The 24,817-nt window shown below is 38.7% G+C and overlaps 1 protein-coding gene across 2 annotated transcripts in view; it reads left to right on the plus strand.

The window, feature by feature from the left end:
- The window catches only part of NT5C2 (5'-nucleotidase, cytosolic II), a 71,520-nt gene that overhangs the window by 30,314 nt on the left and 16,389 nt on the right, over window positions 1-24,817 (plus strand). Inside the window, exons 1-3 of one of the 2 annotated variants that reach the window (XM_080911474.1) lie at window positions 592-705; window positions 4,386-4,459; window positions 24,047-24,164. In XM_080911474.1, the coding sequence (XP_080767600.1) occupies window positions 701-705; window positions 4,386-4,459; window positions 24,047-24,164 (197 nt within the window). In that variant the 5' untranslated portion in view covers window positions 592-700. Of the gene's footprint in view, window positions 1-591; window positions 706-4,385; window positions 4,460-24,046; window positions 24,165-24,817 lie in introns of those variants that run through there. The other variant, XM_080911473.1, reaches the window with a different exon arrangement.

The raw sequence follows: 24,817 nt of genomic DNA on the forward strand, positions 1-24,817 counted from the left end.
AGCTCTTAAGGCCAGCCTGGTCCACAAAGTGAGTTCTTGGATAGCCAGGGCCAAACAGAAACCATGTCTTGAAAAACAAACAAACAAACAAACAAAGAAGCAATCTTCATTTATAGCTTTTTTTTTTTTTTTTTGTTTTTGTCTTGTTCTATAGCTCAGGCAGTTCTCTTGCCTCAACCTAAGTTGCTGACATTTGTACACATGACACTAATTTATTATAGTTCATAATTTGAATTTGCCTACTCAGATGCACTTAGAATATTTTCCTGTTAGCATTTAGAATGCATATCGGCAGCTGCTTACAGTGAGAATAGATGCCCAAGAACGTTTACAGTTGAGGTCTTCCTCTCGCCTGTGGTTGCAGTAACTGTTGTTGGGCACTTGGCCAGGAAACTGTGACTCCTAAGCAAAGGGAGGAGTTACAGATACAGTTCACCATTGCCAGAGAAATTCTATTCCAAATGGATTTGTGTGGAGCAACAGTGATATCCAATGACAAGTTAAATTAGACACAGAGGTGTTTTCCTCCCACACTGTCTCAGAAGATACACGGTGTCAGGCTCAACAGTCTTTTAGAAGTTAGGTTAATGTTACACACACTAAAAAATTGCTTTAGGGATTTTAAGAAGAATCTTGTTATATGACTTCAGAAACTACTTATCCAGATAGTTTCAGTTTGCAAAACGGAAACCAGTGACAGATGAGGTAATTCTGCTTTAAATTATAGTCAGATCCAAACCAGTAGTTTGCTGTTTACAGAATTTCAAATATAGTAAGTTGCATGTTTATGTTAAATCTGAAACTGTTAGATCCCTATTTTTAAAGCTCATAATCGTAATGATTTTACTTCTTGCAGCTAAAATCTGTATGAGTGGAATTTCTTTAGCCTCTTTTTACCTTACTGCTGTGGGATATGATAGTAAATGCTGTTAAAGGTGTTTTTACTGCAGTCTGTTTAGTTTTTACAAGTTCCTGTGTATCTCCTTGACATTGTTTCTACTGTTAATCCTCAAATCGTCAGCTTACAGTGCTTATCTATGGGAATTCTGAATGATAGTTGGATTTATGGTTTGCTTTATAATTAGATGCCTAGTTTAGTCATGATGTTTTGGGTGATAATTACATATTTTAAAGCATGCTTTTAATTTTTACAGATATGTTCATGCTCTTGAACATAGTGAAATTATTCTACTAGTTAGTAGTTTAGTAAAAGACCATAGTAAACTGGCATAGGCAGATCTGCAGAAAGGTCCTGGGATTCATAAAAAAAAAAATTATTTTCCCAGGTGTGTAAATTTATTTGTTTTGAAATATGTGGGTCAGTGAGCGTGTCTTTCTGTTAATACCTTGTAGTTGACATACTATCTTACACTTTGTTTAGTTTGTAAACTCAGTGGGGAATGGCTATTAGTCTCAGACTGAGAGATACGTATCTGTTGAAGCCTGTCCTAAGACATGCCAGGTCAGGTTTACATTTTCTCCTGCCAAAGGTTTCTGTTTCAGTGTTGGGCATTTAGTGTATTTGTAAAGCTTAGCATATACATGTAGTTACTGTTTGGCTTAGTTCTCTATGACACAGCTGTTCCCTTTGGTTATTACAGCTTTGCTTACACAGCACGTTAGATTTCATTTCTATATACCTCCTCCTTTATTTCATAGTTTAAGTTAGGGAAAGAAAGGAAAGCTGAGAATATAGGTGAGGTTTTCACATAAAGATCATAACAGAAATAAGGAGGACATAGGAGTGATGCTCTTTCTTAAGTTTAGGAGTTGATTCTATGAATTAGAGTACTTGCTTTGAATGAAGAGAAAAAGGATATTTTATGGAAGTTTTTAGTAAAACATATTAATTTCTAATTAAACTGTTGCACTAAGATATTGTTATGTACATGTTTGCATGCAAGTGTGTGTATGTGGAACTCATGCCACCGCAGGCTCTCGGAGAGGTCAAAGGACAACTGAGCCAGTGAGTTCTCTCTTGATGGTGTTCCTAAGACTGAACTCGGGTTACCATGCTTGGCAACAAGAGTCTCTACCAGCCTGTCAGATTCTGTTTTCTAGTTTTAATAACATATAAAGCTTTGTAGCTCTGACTATCCCCAAAGGACATTCCATGATATTTGTTACAAAATGTGACATCCAGGTAATGTGTTGATCTGGTAGTTAATGTAATTAGTTAAGTCAAAGATAAGTGAGAAATACAACTTGTTAGATATTTAACCATGATTATTTTGTCAAAAATAGATTTTCATATTTCTGAAGTATGCTATTCCCAGCATTAGCAAAGATGCCCTGTTCTTGCTGTCTTTTGAGAATGTCTGCTTTGAAAGATTTCCATGGCTCTGTAGGTGCAGTCTTTTGTTTCTGACCATAAAAGAGCTTTGCTTTGAGATATTTATTCTACATTAGTGTCTAACATCTTACTTCTATCAAAGTTGATACTGCCTTTTAATAAAATCATTCTGTACCTCTTTCTTAAGATACATAACGTGAAAGAAAAATCTTCCTCATCTCAAGCCTGTCTGTATTCCCTGAGGATATTTTAGGCACATCAGCTGTTAAGGGTTCATACAGTTGGCCCCCTTGCCTGTTGAAAAGCCTCGGTGGTAGTAGTAGCTTTTCAGTTTTTAGAGGTGGAACCATTCTTTTGTGTCTTTCTCCTCTGTTGTTTTAAAAAGGATTTATGAAGGTGGGGTTGTGAGTCGTCAAGTAGATTTTGTGAAAAAGCAGGATAAAATTTGAGAGGATCACTGTGGTATTTAGAGAGGGGGGGGAGGAGGGAGGGAGAGAGGGAGGGAGGGAGGGAGAGAGGGAGGGAGGGAGGGAGAGAGGGAGGGAGGGAGGTGTGTGTGTGTGTGTGTGTGTACTCATGTGTGTTTTAATGGTTGTAGCTTTGTGATGGAGTGCTTGATATGCAAGCCCTGTGTTTGCTTTTCTAGCACCTCAAACTAATAGAAACAAAGAACTAAAACAGGTCTGGGTAGGTGCCAGTTTTCCTCTAGGTCCTTTTTTCTTTCAGCTGACGATTTTTTTTTTTAATTCCCTAACTATACTTAAGTCAAGATGAAATAACGATTTGTTTTAAAAACTAGGCTTAAAAAATATTTATTTACTTTCCAGCTGCTGCCCCCCTCCCAGTCCTCCCTCCCACCATTCCTTATCCCATTCCTCCTCTCCCTTACCTCTGACATAGTGTTCCTAACACCAGGCCTCCCGCTTTCCTGGGGCCTCAGGTCTCTCAAGGGTTTAGGCACATCTCTCACTGAGGCTAGATCAGGCAGTCCTGTGATGTTCATGTGCTGGGAGCCTGGCACCAGCCCTTGTATGCCCATGGTTGGTAGCTAGTGTTTGGGAGCTTCCTGGGGTCTGGCTAGTTGAGACTGTTGGTCTTCCTGTGGAGTCCCTCTCCCCTTCAGCTTCTTCAGTTCTCCTAATTCAACCATAGGGGTCTCGACTTCAGTCCAATTGTTGGGTGTTAGTATTTGCATCTGTCTCGGTCAGCTGCTGGTAGAGCCTCTCAGAGGACAGCCATGCTTAGATGCTAGGCTCCTGTCTTCAGTCTCTTCTGCATTTTTGTCCCTGCAGTTCTAGTTTTAGACAGGAACAGTTCTGGGTTAGAAATTTTAACTGTGAACAGAGTTTCTCTTGTCTGTTGTTAAACTTGTCTGACCCAGAACTGACTATATAGATCAGTGTGGCTTCAAATTCATAGAGATCTGCCTGTCTCTGCTGAATTAAAAGGTGTTTGCCACCACACCTGTCCCTTACCTCCACATAAAAGAATTTATAATTTTCTTAACGAAAGTGTAACTTCTTTCAGAAACTAACAGACTTATGGAGCTAACCTATGTATGGAAGCAGTTGCATATATAAGATATAAATGGTTTTCATGTTTTCAGAGAAAATAAATGATAGTTTTGCATCTTCAATTGAATTATTTAAGCAATTCTTTGGAAATGTGTTCTTCTTTAAAACTGTCCATTTTTATTATAATTTGTAACATAAAGGAGTCTGTAAAGAAGTTTTTAAAGTGTGTGTGTGCGTGTGTGTGCACTAGTGGGAGTGAGTAACATAAGCCCAGTTATTCAGGAGCCATTTGCCAAAGACTTGTCAGTACAGTATGAGCACAGGTCATGATCTGGTGTGCTAGGGAGTCAAAGAAGGAGGGCGGATGGAGACTTGACTGCATACATGTCTAAGTTGCTTAGTCCCCAGTAGTTACTGTGTGTATGTAATATCAATTTGTCATGTTAAACACCATAAATATATACAATAACATAAAGTCAGTTGGGAAAATAAAATAAATGACAGTATAGAGAAATAGTGAAATAACGTCATTGCATTTCAGTGTTAATCATGATGCAACTTTCTTATTTTTTTAATAGGGTGTTTGTGAACCGAAGTTTAGCCATGGAAAAGATAAAGTGTTTTGGTTTTGATATGGATTATACCCTTGCTGGTAAGTAATGCTTTTTGAATTCTTAAGAACTGCTTGCTGGTCTTGATAGTGGGCTCACAGGCAGTTCAGTAGTCACTTGTTCATATAATCATTTATTTGGCGCCAAGAAGCTTTTGTTGAATTGTTTTCCCATTGAGATATGTGAACACTGAAGTTACCCAGATTCTTGAGAGTTAATTCCTGAGCTTGTACAGATTAGAAAAAGTCCTAACTTACTTTAAAACTCTTGTAAAAAAACCTTTTTACTAAATTTATAGATTAATGAATACATTAATGTGTGTTATTTGGACATTTTTGGCTCTAATTCTTTTAAGCTGTTTTACAAAAAGAGGAAAAAACTTTTTTTGAGCAGGTGTCACACTATGGTCCAAGCTGGCCTTGAAGTCATGCAGGCTGGCCTGGAACTCAGTTATATAGGCTGGCCTGGCTTGGAACTCATTCATGCAGGCTGGCCTGGAACTCACCCATGCAGGCTGGCCTGGAACTCAGTTATATAGGCTGGCCTGGCTTGGAACTCATTCATGCAGGCTGGCCTGGAACTCAGTTATATAGGCTGGCCTGGCCTGGAACTCATTCATGCAGGCTGGCCTGGAACTCAGTTATATAGGCTGGCCTGGCTTGGAACTCATTCATGCAGGCTGGCCTGGAACTCATGTAGGCTGGCTTGGAACTTGTATCGATCTTTGATCTTTCATATCTGCTTCCCAAGTGCTAGGAATATAGGCATGTGTCACAATACCCAGCTTAAAGATTAGTTTTCAGATTTCTCACTGCCATAATGTTAATTATTGAAGTTGTACATATTTTATTATTAAGGAATTGGGGAAGGGTGTAGATGCTTGGATTGTGGGCATAAGCTACTACACCCAGAAACATTTTTTTTTAAACCCCAAACATTTCCATGATTGTTCGATAGTGGTGCTAGGAGTCAAACCTAAGACCTTGGTCATGCTAGGCAAATGCTTTACTACTGAGATATAGCCCTCGTTTCATAATGTTTTGCTCTTTTCTAAAAGAAGATTTATTTTTAATTATCTGTACATGTATATGTGTGAGTATCATCTATGTGTGTGTATGAATGCAGGTGACCACCAGAAGAGGGCATAAGATCCCCCAGAGCTGGAGTCAGTGGTGTTTGTAAACCTCCTAACTTGGGTGCTTGGAACTGAATTCAGGTCCTCTGAAAGAGCAGTACATTTAGTCCTCTCCATAGCCCATTAATACTTTACTTGTGGACTGATAGGACACATGTCCATTTCCTATCAAAATGATTGCTTGCACAATATATAAAAGACTTTTAAACTAAAGGTATTAGCTTTGCTCATTATCGCAGTCTCCTTAAAAGAGCACACTGTGCTTTTTCTTCCCTTCTGTCTCTGAGATAGAGTTGAAATAGCCAGTGTGTCAATCTGTAGTCCATCTCTTCAGAACTTGAAACATTGGCAACATCATCAGGATGTTCTATAACTTAAGAGTAGTAGGTCTGAGTGGTCAGGATGAGCACCTGTATATGTTTTTAACACATACAGATGTAGTTACAATACTCTGGGAAAAAGTCTTCATAAAATCTTTTTAAAAATTATCTTTAGCTAGATGTGACACTGTGAACTTGTAGCCTCAGCACCTTCAGCACTTAGGAAGGTTAGGCTGAAGGATTGTTTGTCCAGAAGTTTGAGATCATCCTGGGCAGGTATTGTTGGGATTCTGTAAACCCCACCCCTCAATTACCCAGCAGCAGCCAGGTATGCTCAGCCCCAGTGACCTGACACTATAAAAGGAGCTGCTTGACCCCTCCTCTCTCTCTCTCTTGCTCTTGTGCTCTTGCAGCCTTGCTCTCCTACCCCTACCTTCCCCCCCTCCCCCCCTTTTTTCCTTCCCGTTCCCCCTCTCCCTCCACGTGCTCATGGCCGGCCTCTTCTCTCTTCTCTCTTCTCTCTCCTCTCTCCTCTCTCCTCTCTCCTCTCTCCTCTCTCCTCTCTCCTCTCTCCTCTCTCCTCTCTCCTCTCTCCTCTCTCTCTCTCTGCCTCTACCACCCTCTTAACTCTCCCATGACCTGAATAAACTCTATTCTGTACTATACGGTTGTGTGGCTGGTCCCTCAGGGAAGGGATTCCCAACATGGGCCTTACAGAGGCATCTCTCTTGCCTCCCACTCTCTTCATCCTTCCCCTAACAGGTTTAAAGAGGTCCCTTTAAAAAAAAGTCAAATACACAAAACTTTTAAATCTAAAAGTTACTTTTTTGAATGGTTGTCACAAAAAGTAACTTAGTAACTTTTGACATAAAACACACAAAAGCAAAACAAACAAAAACTCACATATTTGAAGTTAGGAGACTTTTCATTAGAGGATGTGCTTTGAAATACAGTGATAAAATAACGAGAAGTGTGTTTCTGTCTCTTTAAGATTTGAGTGTGTGGGAGAAACATTCTTGATATGTATGTACGTATTTATTATTTATTTTGAGACAGGGTGAGTTTTGCTAGCTGTCTTGGCTGTCTTGAGTTTATTATCTTCCCTCAGCCTTCTCAGTGCTGGGATTACAGGTATGTGCTGGCATCCTATATTCTTTAGGAATCATTCCCTGTACAATTCTGACACTTGGCAAATCCCCTCAGCATTAAAATTTTTGTTTACATGTATGGGTCTTTTGCCTACATGTATGTCTCTACACCACATGAGTGCCTGGTACCCAGGGTGGCCAGAAGAGGGCATCAGATACCCTGGAACTAGAGTTAACATACTGTTATAAGCTGCCATGTGGCCCCTAGAAATCAAACCTGGTGTCTCTGGAAGAACAGCAAGTGCTCTTAACCTCTATAGCCTCTAGTCATTTGTGTGCTCTTAAGATAGGGTCTTACTGTATATCCTACAACTGAGTACACTGAGAGTCAATAGTGTGTAGGTAGCTTTGTGTGCAGTTCAAGCTGTACTTGGACTTGCAATGCCCCTGCCACTGCTTCTCTAGTGCTGGGATTAGGGTGTGCCACCAAACCTGTCTTAGTTGTAGCTTTGGGTAAACTGTTTACTTTGGCTTGTCAGTGTTTCAAGAGCAAGGACTTTTCTTTTCCCATCTATATTCTATGTTTAGTATATGTTTAGTAAAAAGTGTATTACTATAGCTGCTAAATAAACACTAACTTTAGATGCATGTATTCTGGTCTGTTAGAATCCTCTAGTCTGATGGTTCTCAACCTGGAGTTCACAGCCCCTTTGGGGTTGCATGTCAGATATCCTGCATATCAGAATTACATTTTTATTCATAACAGCAGCAAAATTATAGTCATGAAGTAGAAACAAAATAATTCTATGGTTGGGGTCACTACAACATGAAGAGCTGTACTAAATTGCATTAAAAAGGTTAAGAACCATTATTCTTTCTAGTCTATTTGGATCCTCAACTTTTGCTATTTTTTTTAACAACTTTTCTAATAAGATGGCTCCTTTATGTTACTATATGATTAGTGAAAATCAAACCACAAACAAGAAAGCCCCACTAGTACAGTGCTGTGGAGATGGTTTAAGTCAGGACAGTGCTTTCAGTGCAAGCCTGAAGCTTACATCTCCACAACCTACATAAAAATGTTGAACATAACTGTTGGATTTTAATCTAAGAACTGGAGAGGTGGAGAAAGGAGGGCCCATGGGACTCACTGGTCAGCCAGCCTTGCTTGAATAGTTCCAGGCCATTTGAGACCTTGTCATATAAAGCAGGGTGGAAGGTGCTTCTGCACCATGCTGCTCTTCTTAGAGGCTAGCCTGCAGATGCAGCCCCTTCAAGCTTCAGGTTTCTGGGAGGTAGACTTTAGAGCCTTGTTTTCATGGCAAGTAGGTGTGGCTCCCAATGTGGAGCACACATGTAGGTGTCTAACGTCTTTGAACCTTAAGGCCACGAAGATTCACAGCAAAACACTTCTTCCAGGTGGAATTCAGGATAAAAGTGAAAAGAACAGACCTTCTTTGAAATCTCTGAAAACCAATAACAGGCCAGAAGAATCCAAATAAAAGTCAGTTTGAAGAAAAAGAATTTTCCATGATTGCCTCTGTCACCATAACTGAAAAACTATGAAAAGACATAAAGAATCTTGGAGGGTGAATCTCTCAGCACAGATTCCAGTTTTCTTATTTCAAATTAAAGAGAGGCGAAGAGTGTGCAAACATTGGGTCAGTTTTCTCCCTTACCAAGTGTAGACTCTGGACAGACTGCAGTAGTCTCACCCAGCTGCTGCAAGTCTTCAGTGATACCAGGTGCCTTATAGGGACACTCTTCACATTGATGACATTAGATGCCACATTGAACAAAGCAAGAGTTTTGTACACACACTCAGGTACTTCTGTAAGAGGTGGGGCAGAGGGAGCTGGTGTTGGAAAACAAAAGGCAAGAGCAGGATGACTCAGAAATCCTTTTTTAAAAGTTGAAGATGTGAGCCAGTCTTATAGTCTATTTTACCTTCAGCTGACCACTGTGCCTTTTATAAACTTGTCTACCCAGAGACCAGTCCATTTGATGAGATAAACCATCAAGCATCCAAAAGCAAGCAGGCTAAACTTAGAATTAATATAAATGACACTAAATAGGGCAGAGCCCAGTTTAATTCTAGTTGAGGAAAAAGATGAAGGAGATGATGTGAGTGTCGCTTAAAGAAATAAGATTTTGAAACTAGGAAATTTGTACTTGGTATTGATTTTTTTTTAAATTCTTAATGTTTTTATGCTTAAATCCTTATTATTTTAATTGAGGTTTACAACATAGTATAAACTCTATATTCTTTGATAGTGCTTCCCTACCCCTGAATTAGAACCTCCAGGATCCACCTAAAAAGCCAAGTGTGGGTTCAGTAAGTCCTATTAGTAACTCTAGGTCTTTGGGGGTTGGGGTGGAGGTAGGGGAACAGGCCTTCTTTGAAGGTCATTGAGTAGCCAGCCTCGCCAATAAGTGAGCTTCAGGCTGGAGACATTCCTCCTTCTATAAAGGCACTTGCCAGGTAAACTTAGGGGTCTGAGTTCAATTTCTGGAACTGGGCTCCATAAAGTTGTGCACGTGCACTTACATACTTGTGTGTGTATGCACACATACATAAGTGCTCCTCAGTAATAACAGTTAAACAAGAAATGAAGTGGAGATGAAGACACCTAATATTCCTCCAACTTCTACATGTGCATCATTCACACACATGTACACATCACACACACACACTAAATATTACTAAAATTTAAAAATACAAAGTGGATGGTTCTTGAGGAACAACACCCAAGATTGACCTCTAGACTCCATGCAAATACACACACACACACACACACACACACACACACACACACACACACACACACACACACACATTGTACATACCATACTTCATTTGCTTATTCTCATGACCTGTATACACATGAACACATACACACACACACAGACAGGGAGACAGACTGACTACTGGGATTTTTATTGGAATTAATTTATCATAGACGTATTAAGTCTGTTTAATCCATGTACATGTTATATCTTTCCATTTACCTAATCTTTATAGTATTTCTAAATGGTTGATGACTTTTAAAACAAACTTATTTTATGTCTATTGTTTGTATGCCCGATGTCAGAAGAGCTCACAAAAGGATGTGAGATCCCCTAGAGCTGGAGTTTTAGGTAGCTGAGAGCTCTCATGTGGTGCAGGTAACTCTGTAAGAGTTGCCAGTGCCCTTAACCTCTAAGTCATCTCTCTAGTTGTGACTTTTGATATAATGAAATTTAAGTGTTGTAGATAATTTATATTAGTATTGTAGATCATTTATATATTTTGTTATTGATTTGTTTTGAGACAGGGTCTACTGTATCAGCCCTTACTGATCAGTCTAGAACTCTCTATGTAGGCCTGGCTGGCCTTGAACTCATGGAAATCATCTGTCTTTGTCTTCTGAGTGCTAGGAATAAGGGCATGTCCTATCACACCAGCACAGATATTATTTTAAAATTTTGTCTTCTGGTTTTTGTTGGCATTTAGAACATGCTTTTCTATATGACCTTGCCCAATCAATAAAATTTGAATTTCTACTAGGAACTAAAGGAAAAAAAACAGCAAAGTTATTAATTTTATCTCAAAGATTATGTTATTTTAGTCATGGGTAGCTATAAATAGATTTGTTTCTCATGTTGGAGGCTGAAAAGTGTCTTTTGAATCTGAACTCATACATACAAACTCTTCACAGCTCTTATGGGGATAAGACAACATTTGTAAAAAAAAATAAAAAAAAAATTAAAAAAAAAGACATTTGGGATATGGGGTTATTATTAATATTTATTTAGTTCCTTTATAAATATAAACTGACATATTGACTCTTAGTTTATAACTATGTAAATTGAGCTAGGTGGAGTGGCTTGAGCCTTTAAGCCCAGCAAGCAGAGGCAAGTCCTCTGTGCAGACAGTCTGGTCTACATACTGAGCTCCAGAATAGCCAGAGCTACATAGTGAGACCCTGTCTCCAAAAGAAAAAAGCAACAACAAAGCCCGTGAAAAACTTTATTTTTAATTTGGTTCATTTTGGAACCCATCTTGACTTTTTAAAAAATTTTTTCTTCCCCCCTCCCCAATGTGGAAGCATGAAGGTTTTCTTGGTTTTGTTTTGGTTTCAACTTCTAGTACTTAGGCTCTGTGATTGACAAGAAGTTATACTCTCCCCAGACCTACATCCTCAGCTTTAATATGTTTAGTTTCTGAGCTATTTACATAAGTGGTAAATGTATTTGCACGATTAGAACATATGGTTATCATGGCTAGTGTCCAGTCCCACCAACTCTGTTGAGAAATTTTCAGGCAGACAAGAGTTAACACTTGTAAACCATGTACCTGTACTAGGAAATATGCTCTTTATCTTTTTAACCATAATAGGTCACTGGGCTTGGGTCTCTACTCACATTTACAAAGAAAGCCAAGTCAAAAGATAAAATGACTTTTTACATATAATAAAAGGAAGAGGAAATATCTTTACTTCCCATTTAAGTTTATGGCCAAGGCCTCATATAACAAAAGACAGGTTAACAAGGAAGAACATTATTTTGTTTTATATGACATAGGACCAGAGAAATGAGAGAACTTGTCTGTCATTATGCTTGGATTTGTAGCAAAGTAGACAGTCATGGGGAAATGTGATTGGCTAAGATGTGTTCAGCTCCTTCCTGTTCCTTCAAAGAGAAGGGTTTTTCTTCCTTCTCACCTGGGAGCTCACGTATAAGATTAGGGGCTTAGGAAACTGAATAGACAGACTTGCTACTTAGCGTTTACAGGCCTGGTACTTACTGTATTGCTCAGACTAACCTTGAATTCATGGAAGTCCTCCTGCCTCAGCCTCTTTATTGTACCACTTCACCTGGCTAGCAACTGAGTTTTAAAACTCACAGATGGAATTTAAGCCTAGATCAGTTTCTGTTTTTTAAATGTGGTCTGAGTTTTCAAGACCAAAATTGTCCAGTAATTTCTAGATATCAATAACAGACCCAAAACAAAATAAAACAAAAACTTAACAACAAACCATAAACCTTTTTGTTTTCTGGGTTTTGGTTTTGTGGCCCCCAAATGAAAATCTTGCTTAAAACAAAAATATCTTTTCTTCACCATTTGAATTATAGCCCTTTCTTTGGCATGTTGATAGTATCATAGTTTGTCTTTTTCCTTTCATTTAAGGGTATATGTGTTTATTTGTGGTGGGGATTGAACCCAGGGATTTGTGTCTGTTACATAAACATTCTATCCCTTAGCTATGGCCCTAGCTCTTCTTCTGTTTTTTTAAACGATTTTAATTGAAATAGAAATACATAACTTTCCCCCCTCCAGCTCCTCTCAGGTACATCACTTCAAACCCCTTTTTCTTTATTACTGTTATAGGAAGTATGTACTTATTTATATATGTGTGTATGTGTATGCACAAATACATAAATGTAACCTGCTGAATCTGTGTTGATGAGTATGTGGTTTCATGACTGACTACATTGAACGACTAAGGTGGTTCTCATCAGTCACTAGTTACCTATGGTTCTTTGTGTTGGATGGGACCCCAAAACCTTCCCCTTGCATGTTAAGATCCCCATTGATATTGTCATCATTTAGGCCTGTTTTTGCCACCATCCTAGAAGAAACTGACTGCAGACTTTCTGGTATTCTAGCACTTAAAAGTTTTTCTGCCCCTTCTCATTAAATGTTCCCTCAGCTATAGATGCAGGAACTGTGATGTAGATGTATCCATCTCATAGGCTCCTCGAGATCCATTGATCTCTACCTTGTATCTGGTGGTTTTTTTGTGATGGTTTTCATTTGCTTTAAAGAGAGGCTTCTTTGATGATCAGTAAGTAGTAGGTACACTTATCTCTAGTTATGAGGGTAACATTTAGAATATAGTAAGGAATTATGCTAGTCTATTAAGTGGTAGTATTAGATTCTTTCCTGATGTCCGTTACTTCACTAGCCCTGGGAAGCTGGCTAGGTTTTCCATACCTGATGCGATTTTCTTCCTTTTGAATGGGCTTTAAGCTCAGTTAGATAGCAGTTGTTTACTACTGATATGTGGTACTTTACAGATACTTAGCCATGCTGGTGTTTGTTTTTCTGGTACCAGGGAAAAAAGATCCAGTTTGACTCATTGAGTCTTATGTCTTAGGTGTTCAGTGTCTTCAGCAATAGGGGCCCACCCTCAAACCCTGAAAGGCAGCCAAGGTATCAGTAGCCTCTGTTGCTTTGAGAACCACTTGGGGACTACCCAGACCAACCGTTCAAAAGGAGGGATTTTCCTACCTGGTATTGAGAGTTTTGTTAGTCTATGGATCTTGTGGGAAATATTGTCAGCCCAAATAATTTAACTTCCTTTAAGACTCCCCCTTCCCTCCTTTCCCCCACTCTTTCTGAGAATTTTATATACTAAAATTCTGTAACTTCTAACTCTTCTAACTCTTCTAGACTTATTTTCAATGTTCTCCTCCCCATTTCTTTTTTAAAGTTCAGTGAGTTTAATTTGTACTGCCCAATTATTCACAAGTATGAAACTATCTACTACCGGTACTGTGGTTGACCTATTGAGGACTACACCGTAAAAAGAAAAACTGACTGTCTCTATCTTAGAGGCCATTAACAGTGAATAGGTTCTCAGGTTGGGGGTAGAGAGCTCAACTCCTGTGTGCTAGAATGTTGGCTACTTAGTCTAACTTAATTTTTAGAAATAAAGTCTTAGTATATAGTTTATTTTAAGTATTTTTTAAATACTAAGATTAAATTGTATGTATTTTCTCAATTAGAAAAATCTTAGGGAGGGGCTGGAAAGATGGCTCACTGGTTAAGAGCACTTCCAGAGATCCCGGGTTCAAGTCCCAGTACCTATATGGTAGCTCAAAACTGTCTATAACTCCAGTTCCAAATGATTCAACACTCTCACAGAGACATGGATTCAGGCAAAATGTCAGTGCTCATGAAATAAAAATAAAAAAATTATTTAAAAATAATCTTCGGAATTAGCTAATGTGTTACTGGGAAAGACAGATACCATGACCTAGGCAAGTCTTATGAATACAGCTATTTTATTGAGTGCTTGCTTACAGTTTCAATCCATTAGCATCATGACAGGGATCGTGGTAACCTGCAGGCAGGCACTGGAACAGAAGCTGAGAGCTACATTCTGATCCAAAGGCAGAGAGAGTGAGCCTGGGCCTTACATGGGTTTTTGAAACTCAAGAGCCCACCCCACCTCCAATGACATACTTCCTCCATCAAGGACATACTTCCTAATCCTTTCTAATAGTGCTGATCCCTGGTGACCAAGCAGTTACACATGAGCCCGTAGGGCTGTTCTTATTCAACTACAGCTAGAAACTACATCTGAGCTACTACTGCCCTTGTCTGTTTCTGAGCCATGTCATTAAGCTACTATAGGTGAAATCCAATTATCTCAGACCTTAGTAAGTACTTTAAAGTACTTCCCTAACATAAAGAGAAGCATCAGAATAAAGCTATTAAAGAGTACTGGGGAAGAAATTAAGAAAAAACTATCCCACTGCTAGCCAAAGCATCTCAAGCCCTCTGGTCACTAGCCTCTGATAAATACACAGTAGATGCACTCAGGTTTCATTTTATTGTTACTGGAATGGACTCAACTTTCTTGACATTTAAATGAACATTTTTTTGTGGCTTGTTTACTTGGACTAGAGTTTCTGTCAGCAATCCTCACCAAACTCACTGCAGTAGGAGCATCTCAAGTGAGCAGAAAAACAGTTTAAAAGGAGAATTATATAATATGGTTATGCTGCCCTGCGGATATCTCAAGTTACAGTACTTTTCTCCCGTTTTTGGTGCTAATACATAAAACTTGGTACTTCTAACCTTTGTTGTTGTGGGCAGACAACAGGGTCAGTACCAGAGGCTAGCTTCATACTCCTTATATGGCCAAGAACAGATGGCCTTGAACTTCTGACTCGCCTGCCTCTGGCCAGTGCTGAGATGGCAGTTCTTCTCCGTCACCGAGTGTTGTGCAACAGTCTCACAAAGGAGTTTGACTCTGGGGAAATGATTGTTGTGGCATTTCGGGGACTGCACCATGGCTCTTTATTTCTTAAAGCCGCTGCGATATTTCATGGTTTCTAAACTTATTTTCCCCTGTATTTCTAACTTGTTATGTACCTAAATGTTAGTTACTTAAGACTCTTTGAAGACGATAATAAGAATGTTTCAAAAAAAAAAAAAAAAAATAGAGGATAGCTTTATGAAGCCAGAGCTGCTTACATTTGTTCTCTCCACTTCCTCTTTGTACATGAACATTTTTCACATGATCTTCAGCACACAGGTCTAGAAAATAGGGGTACAAATCATTTACTGATAACAAATAATAAGAATTAGTTTAAAATACTTCTTTGTTATACATTTAAACACAAAGGCGATTTTGTATAGCTAGTGAGATACATATGTTTGTAACTTTTACACAAAATAACTACGTCTTGGCAGAATGTCTGTATATTTGTCTGTCTGTTTATCTATGGGGATCCCACACTGTTGTCTTTTCTGGCCTGGAACCTGTTACATAGACCAGGCTAGCCTTGAAACTCAGAAAGATCTGCCTACTTCTCCATTCCAGGTGCTAGGGTTAAAGGCATATACCATATCTGCCTTGGCCAAATATTTAATGCTGTAATATACAATAATATTGAGTATTTTGATTTTGTAATTATCCATGCTGTGAACACCGATTTACATAAATATATAGTATAAAGTGGCAGAAGTATGTTTAGGATAGTTTCAGTAATTGTTGGAAATTATGTCCTAATCCCAAGTCAAAATTTATTTAACATTCTTTCTTTCTTCCTTCCTTTCTTTTTTTCTACCTATTTTTAAGATTTATTTACTTTTAAATGCATCTATCTATATCTATTTTTAAAATTTATTTATTTTTATATGCATTGATGATTTTGCCTACATATGTCTTTCTGTCTGTCTGTGTGAGGGTGCCAGATCCTACTGAGTTGGAGTTATAGACAGTTGTGAACTGCTATTTGGGCGCTGGGAATTGAACCCCAGTCCTCTGGAAGATCAGCCAGTGCTCCTAACCACTGAGCCATCTCTCCAGCCCTGCATTTAATATTTTAAAGCTGAAAACCATGTCAGCGATAGCAGTTTTTAAAATAAAAGCTCTAACTGCATCCATCTAACATTTGATATGTATATACTGAAAAATTATGGTATGATTGATTATATTTTAAGTATTTGTGTAATCAAACCATCATATTTCTAAAAGAACAGAAAACTTTATAGACTGTAAAAGCACTAACTCATGTGATAGTCTCGTGATTGAGCCTGTCATGTGGAAGGACAGCATGCACATGGAAAGCACATGCCACGTATTTAGAACAAGTGAAGTCCTGTATGCAGTGTAGATGATCACTGCCTAAAAGACCTCAGATGCATCACCACAGTTGATTCTCAGTTGACTTTTGGCCATTGTGCAGTCAAAACCTTAAGCATTACTAGAATTTTTAGTCCCATATTCAGTTATTCAATTACAGATGAGTTGAAAACCATGCTTAGAAGTTGTGGCTTAAAGTATTGATACAGTGCATAGACCATCTTCAGCTGACAGACTACAAGCATGTGTTTAATGCTAGCTTAATTGGGTTACATTTTAAAAATGAAAGATTAGAGATGAAAATCTAAGTTGGCAATAGTTAATCTTTATCCTGTCAAGCAGGTCAGCAGTAGTTGCATAGGGATGTTTTCATTCAGGCAAGACTCCTGTCCTTCCTTAATCACTTCATGTGCTTGTGTTCATGCTTCCTGACCGTGACAATAGGTGTGGAGAGATGTTAGCAGAGTCTGAATCTTGGGACTGTTGTCTGGGAAGCATTAGCAAAACCAGCTTCCTGCATCGGGCTGGCTAAAGTGTGCATAGAGTTAGACAGTTTCCTCGGTGGAGGGAATTGGCATCTTTTCTGCCCTGTCTATACCTTTTAAGGTCATGTCATCTTCTGAAACTTAAAATACTTAATTTTGTGTCCTTGTAGTGTAGCATGAGCTGTGAGTGCCTTTAGGATAAAGGCTGTTAGGTTTTGTGTGTGTGTGTGTGGGGGGGGTTGCATTGATTTTTAAATATCTCAGAAATATTTCAGTTTTATTGTTGGGTTGGAGGGTTTTTTTGGTTTTTTAATAATTTATTTAACTTTATTTTATGGGCATTGGTGTGAGATTGTCAGGTACCTTGACATTGGAGTTAGAGACAGTTGTAAGCTGCCATGTGGGTGCTGAGAATCGAACCTGGGTCCTTTGAAAGAGCAGACATTGCTCTTAACTACTGAGCCATCTATCTCTCCAGCCCCTTGTTTTTTGTTTTTTTTGTCTTAAACAATACTGAAGATACAAGGTCCTGATAAATGTGTAGATATTCTCAGAGGAAATTTTTCAATTAAGTTGTTATTTTCCCTTTATTTTACAATAAGTATTATTTTATTTATTTATTCATTCATTTTATGTCTTGATCAAAGCCCTTCTCTCTCCTCTCTTCTCAGCCCCATTCTCCCCCCCTCCTCTTCTACTCCTCAGAGAAGGGGTTCTCCCTCTCCCCAGGTACCACCCTGCCCTGGCACATCAAGTCTCAGGGTATAATAGTATCTTCTTCCACTGAAGCCAGACAAGGCACCCATGGCCTTCTCCAGCATGAGTTCTTTATTTTAGTCATTCTGATGGGTATAAGATGGAATCTCACAGTTGTTTGTATTTGCATTTCCCTGATAACATAGGATGTTAAGCATTTCTTTAAGTGCTTCTCAGCTGTTGAGAATTCTGTTTAGCTTTGTACCCCCTTTTAAAATTGGATTATTTGGGCTGTTGGTGTTTAATTTCTTGAGTTCTTTATATTCTTTTAGACTCCCACTCGTATTTGTTTGCTTGCCTGTGTTATTAGAGTTTTATTATGTGTCCCTGCCTGGCCTGTACTAGACTTGGCTGGCTTGACAGTTTTGCTTCAGCTTTACAAGTGCTAGAAAACATGCATGTGGCATCATATCTGGCTTAATACTCTTTAAAAAACCAGGTACATATATGCCTGAGTGAATGTAAGCTTCTCATCTCTGGTAGCAGAGGAGAACAGTGAGAGGTGTTAGAGGTCCTGGAATTAGAGTTTCAGGTAATATAGATGTTGGGACCTCAACTTAAGGCTCTCTGGATGAGCAGGAGGTATTCCTAGCTACTGGGCTGCTTTTCCTGCTCTCTGGCTTGGTACTTTTAAACAAATAAGTTTCTTAGTTACCATTTAATTGTGTTTTTCAAGAATGGAAATATTGGCAGTATTTTAAGGCTCACTTAGTTACTTTACTTACATATTTAGTAACTTTCAGGGTTTAGAAAATATTACTAAACATGTCCCATGGGATTTAGCATCTTTAGTTTGATACAAATTAAAAACCCAAGTAGTTTAAAGAAATTTCCAACCTTTTAGATCATTTGTAATTTTCTGAGTTAGAGAAAAGTTGTTGCCTGTGCCTGTTGCTGGGTCAGTTTTTGGACTGTTCTGTATAGTATAAAAGGTCCTGGTAACTGCTGATGTGGAACTAGGAAGATTTTATTAGTATTTTCTCTTTCAAATGCTCATTAATGTGTTTTCTAGATATAATTACAGAGGAGTAATGCCACATGGATTGATTAATAATTAAATACAAAGAACATTAATATTGATTTCATGTACAGCCTAAAGGCTAATGACTTCTGGGGTGGGTGAACTGTGTTACTGCTGTTTATACTGTCTGGTAGTGATGGTTTTTCCTAGTTGCAATGTCTTTAGTATTTTTAGATACATCAGTTGATCATTTCTGCTATTCCTATAATTACCATCTTCTTTTTACATAAAAAACAAAAGCGTCAACCTAGGACTTAAAGGAGTCTCTCCTGTAAAGTCTCTATAGTGTATATCTTAGAAGTATCCATATGTTTAAAGAATACACATGTATATTCAACTCAATTATTTTGGGATATTTGCTTTAATTATGAAATTCAGTATTATAATTCTGTTTACTCAGAAATTATATCCACTCAGAAAAAAATATCCACTGACAAAATGGAAAGTTTTAAATTTGCTTTCATTACAGATATAGACATTTCCTTAAACTTTCAGCAGCATGTGTTGATAGAGTGCATATAGGGATAGCAGTTGGGTGTTGAAAGGTAGAAGGTTGGTATCAGGAGCTTCAGTGTAAATAGATACTCGAAGGCAAGATGGGATTGCTTTTGTTTTTTGTTTTCTTCTTAAATCAGTCTTACGAGCTGTAGTTCAGTTTAAGTCCCACTTACCAGCCAGTTTCTGTAGTAGTGCCCTGAAAGCCTCAGAAGCAAACTAAGGCAGACCGACTTAGTTTTTCTCTTTCTCTGGCTTAAAATTTTATTATCAGACTTAGTTGTATTCCTAACCCAGGGTGCTAAAAGAAATAATACACAATACTTAAGCTTATTTTCAATGCTCATACTTTGTTATAGCCAATTAGAGCTAATTTTAGTGATAGTAGAGGCTTCTAGACTGGAGGGCAGTGTAACTCCTGTAAATACCTATTTCCAAATGTTGTCTCTCCCTTCCAGCTCATTACAACAGCTTTAAAACCAGCTTTTGTTTTTGTTTTGTTTTGTTTTGTTGCTTTGTTTTGTTTTTAACAGGAAAGCCAGTGTAACTCCGTCAGGACTGGAGTGGCACACTACCTGCATCTGCCTCATGTGAGTCCTCCTTTTGGGCAGCAGTACTCTGCGGGCTGGAACCTCTGTAGAGGTTTGCCCTTTGTTTTTCTAAAGTCTGTAAGCTCCTCGAACAGTGTGTCTTGGTGACAATGGTAAAAGATGCGTAAGCATTCCAAACTCAGGCAGAAACTTTCCTTAGTCCAAAGGAGCATTCTCTGTTAATGTCAGCTGTTTGGTTGAGCGAACAGCTTCCACACAGAGCAGAGCCCACAGCTTCACTCCACAGTGTGCAGTTATTTTTGAAGAGCTGTTTTTCCTTGCAGATTATTGAGTAAAGAAGATCGTTAAATGCGCTCTGTAGCTTCAACTTTCAAAGCTTTGGCTGTTCTCTTTATAGTCTTGTTACGTAACCTGAGAACACTGTGTGCTGTCCTAGTGGCTAAAGCAGGGTGGTGTTTTGTTTTGTTTTTTCCTATTTCTTTTGGACTTTGGCCCTTAAAACAATTTCTTTCTTTGTCTTTGGATTTGGGTAAATTGGGCTAGGCACAGAGTCTCCTCCGAGAATAAGTAAGCAGTTATGAGAGACTGCCACGCTCAGGAACCTGTGTGCAGTGTTGGAACCCTGGGAAGTTGGTTGTGAGAGCGATGCTTGAAGCTTTGGATTATTCACTTTCCAGTTTTGTGAAAAAAACTGAAGTTAGAGCTTTTTCAGCTGTGGGAAAGCAGAGTTCTGCAGTGGAGGGATAGAGGCTGGTCCCCAAAGATGTCTGCAGCTAGTTTAAAGGGCCTGCCTGATTGGGAGAAAAAGGTGCTTTGTTTTTTTTTTTCTGTTTTAACTTTTTTTCTGAGACAGGATCACATTAAGTAGGCCTCTGTGGCCTGTGTAGGGCTGTCCTTGAACTTGGGGAGGTATGCCTGCCTCTGCCTTGAGGGCTTCTTCACCTTTGTCTTTGGAGGAGGGTAACACTGCGTAAGCTGCATGGCATTTTGCAACCAGGTCAGAATTAATGTGTTTTTCCTCCCAAGGGGCATTTATAAGAAACATCTAAAGCCTTGTTTTATGAACCACAGTTTTTCTCCTTCAGCTGTGGGAGTGTGCACTGCTGAAACCATTATCCAAGAGGCTTATGAGGACATGTCAATAGCTTGTCCGCCTTGATTAATTTAGAGCTCCGTGAAATAGATAGGGTTGTTAAAGAACTTGGACTCTCTGTGATAAATCCATTCCCACCCAAGACTAGGGCAGTCTCTCCTGGCCCAGTTGGAGAAGTGAGAAGGGCATAGTGAGTTTCAGCATTCAAGCTAGAGCTTTGATGGCCTGAGTAATCTAGAAGTTATACACCCAGCACACAGCCTTCTGGCTCAGGCTCAGGTACACTTGAATCCAGCTCAGGCCAGAGAATGCAGAGAACTTGTTACGTTTCTGGGAAGTACCATGAACTGACTTGAAGGAAGGAGACTTAGAGTTTCTAAGATAAATTCATAGAAAGTCACCATAATTAAATATTTGAGAAGTTTTGCCCTCTGAACACAGTGTAAATGTGGTATTTTAGTTTTACTGTTGTTTGTTTAGGATTTAGAATTATTTTTCTGTATTTTTTTTTACTAGTGAGATTGTGTTTCCTAGATATGCCAGGAAGCTACACCTACAACACCTAAACAATATAGCTGCCTAAAGACACGAACAATGACAGTACCATTGGACATGCTAGCATAGAAGTAGGAAATCTCACAGATTTCCACATTAGTTAAAGAACTACAAGGAACTAATGACTATTGATAGAGAATCATTACCCTCTCCCAGTGATATCCTCCTAATTAATTATGTAATACAAAGTAGTCAGCCTTGAGTCATATTCATACAAACCACACTGAATGCAGGTTGCATTTACATATTTATACATTATACATATACATATAAATACATTATACATATATGTATTTGTGTACATATATACAACAACAACAACAATAATAATAAGCCACCAATTCTAGAAGAAGTAGGGAAAAACTCAGGAGGTTGAAGGGAGGATAGGAAAGGAAGAACTTCCGTAATTATATTTTAACTTAAATTTTTAATAAAAAAGAAGTGCTAAATTAATTTGACCTTCAGTTCAGATTGTCTCATGGACATCATTTTCAGTGACCAATTCACCTTAACTCATTAACCACAGAAAATTGTTGATTTAGGCATGAGTTTGAGAGTGGTGGGGAATAAGGTCTAGTTTGTTTGTTTTTAAAGAATTGTTTATTATGTATTCTGCCTGCATTGTATGCCTGCACACCAGAAGAGGGCACCAGATCTCATAGATGGTTAGGTGCTGCCATGTGGGTGCTGGGAATTGAACTTGGTCTCTCTGGAAGGGCAGTCAGTGCTCTTAACCTCTGAGCCATCTCTCCAGCCCCAGATCTAGTTTTTAATCTTATTTTAAGGACATATTCAGCAAATTATCCATCTTGAAATATTAATAATTGACAAATATTTCACATGAGCTAGATCCTAGAAGAAAAAAAAAGGTCAGCTGTACTGGATTTTTTTTCCCTTGAATACTTTTGAATTAAGTAGGATTTTGATTAGTATGGGGAAGTTTGGGTTTTTAGAAATTTTGTCAAAAGGGGCTTTACAGTTGCTATGACATCATGGCTGGGGAAGGTAGATGAAGAATGCTAGTTTTTGTTTTTCAGTGTAAATTAGTCTTGTAGCAGGGGTACCATGCCTTAATGGCCAGCTCTTAACTCTGTTGATACCTGTGAACATACATTCTGAACTTTTCTTTGCCATAAGCACATCATACAGATTTGAAATTCTACGTTAAATGTTTCAGGATTTACTTTTTGTTTTGAGGGAGCACAGCACAGGTAGAGAGGCTAAAGTAGAAGTTATAGGGGGAAATAAGTTTAACTGCTTTTGGAAATATCCAGAGTTGCTGGGCATGGTAATATATGTCTTTATTCTCGGCACTTGGGTGGGATAAGCAGGCAGCTCTCCTTGAGTTTGAGGCCAGTCTTGTCTTCAGAATGAGTTCAGGATAGCCCGGGCTACACAGAGAAACTTGTCTTGAAAAACCAAAAAGAAAAAAGAAAAGGGGGGGGGGGTCGAGAAGAAAATATGCAGAGTTAGCATTAGGGAAGAACAGCAGCTGGAGGAAGGGGTTTCTGGGGATTTTGGGGTCAGGAGCAGGGTGTGCTATCCAGGAGGACTCTAAACAGATAGGGACTCTGGGAGACTGGTACCCAGACTCTACTTTGAGTTGTTGATAGGCACAGCAGTTAGCAGTTTGTCCTATATTTGAGACCTAACAGTACCAATTTAAATAGACAAACAAATGGCAAAGTCCAGTTTGACTGTGGGCTAAAGATGTTAATAGTAGATGAAAGAGTTCTAATGACATAGCCAGAGTTGAAACGAGCTTCAAAAGACTGAAAACTGGGTGGATATCTTTGTCTTAGCTGGTGAGTAGGAATAACAGGCTTTTGAAATGTTACTGGTTTTTGTAATGTGACTTAACCTGCTCCTGGAAACAAGGGAGATACCAATTGGAAGAAGGATATTTGAAGGAGTGACATTTTATTGTTGAGCTCAGTGAAACACTAAAGCTCTTTCATGGTGTAAAATTTTAGACATAGTAAAGAGAAACCCCACAGACTGAAACGTGTGTTCTTTAAGCTTTTAGTAAACAGTATGTATATGAAGCAGATTAGGAGAAATAAGTAGTTTTACCCACACACATTTGCATGTATCCACCTGCTATGACCATAGTGATGATCATGTCTGATGAGCCAAATTTTAATGTCTAATTACTAGCTTGCAAAATAGATTTTTGTCATTGTCTTAGATGTGTTTTCTTACAGTTTGTTTGCAATGATTCTTGTCAAGACTGGTTTTGCAGGTTGTAGCAATGTTAGGTTTAGTAGCTGTTTGGGCTGATAAGATGCATTTGACAGGTAGAACATTGACAGGCAGACCAGATAAATTGATTAGAAGACTACAGAGCAACTACCAGAAAAAGCTAAAATTTAAGTATAAAGAGAAAAGGGAAAAAGTGTGTTTTGAATATTGCTACATCAGGTACAGTTAAACCTCCTACAAATACACATCTCTCTTACCTAGTTTGCTATTTATTCAGTCTCATAGTTAATATCATAGCTGTGGAGAATTAGATTTTCCCCCGAGCATTAAGTTGTGGGAGTCAGAGTAGATACAGGGAAAGTGTTTACAACAGGCTAAAACTGTTCAGATAGAACCCATTTCTGCTAATGGCTGGATTTCTTTAGTTACGGGCTATAATACAGAATACAAAGTTTGAGGGAAAAGAAGAAAGGAGGAATTGGGGGAAAAGTAGAGACTCATTCATTTGGCCTCTCTTCTCATGGACTGTTCTTCCTGCTGACTAATGAGCCTCCTCTTTGTGCAGTGTACAAGTCTCCGGAATATGAATCCCTTGGCTTTGAGCTTACTGTGGAGAGATTAGTTTCCATTGGCTATCCTCAGGAGCTGCTCAGCTTTGCATATGATTCTACATTCCCTACCAGGTAAAATTTCAAGATACTTTTGGATTAAAACCACTTCCCATCCCAAAATTATGAATTCCAAATTCATCCCTGTTCCTGCAACAATAAATGCTAGTGTTTATTTAAAATTAGCAAAATTTCCCATATATTTACTTAGTCATCTGCCACTGTTTCTTTTGTGTTCCGCACTAATCTCTGCCCGACTTCTCTTCCCTCTTCCTCTCTCCTTTCCCCTTTTCTCTCTCTCCTGGTCTCCTCCTGCTTCTCTCAACATATATGTAGCCCAGGCTGCACTTGAGCTTGATTCTCCTGCTTCAGACCCCCCCCCCCCCAAGTACTGAGTGCTCAACTCTTTGTGCTCTTGAGTAGAACTGAATCAGAAAGACCCACTGGTGGGCACGAAAGAGGTTGTTAAAGCTGAGGGACGAGCTCGGGTGTCAAGTCTGCCCCTCTTGGTTTCTGAAGGGCAGCTCTGTGTTCTGCTAATTTTGGTAGGAAGAACCTCTAGCACTTTGCATTTTTGGATTTGATAGGGAAGAGTTAAGATTATGAAAGACATTTGTTTGAAATACTGTCACATTTGCCACACTTGTAACATTGGATACTGGGAAATACGAGCAGTTTAACCTCCATAGAAATTTACAGACTTGTAGATTGTCCTGAAGCTGTTTGTA

The sequence above is a fragment of the Micromys minutus genome, assembly GCF_963924665.1.
Source record: "Micromys minutus genome assembly, chromosome: 2".
Taxonomy (NCBI): domain Eukaryota; kingdom Metazoa; phylum Chordata; class Mammalia; order Rodentia; family Muridae; genus Micromys; species Micromys minutus.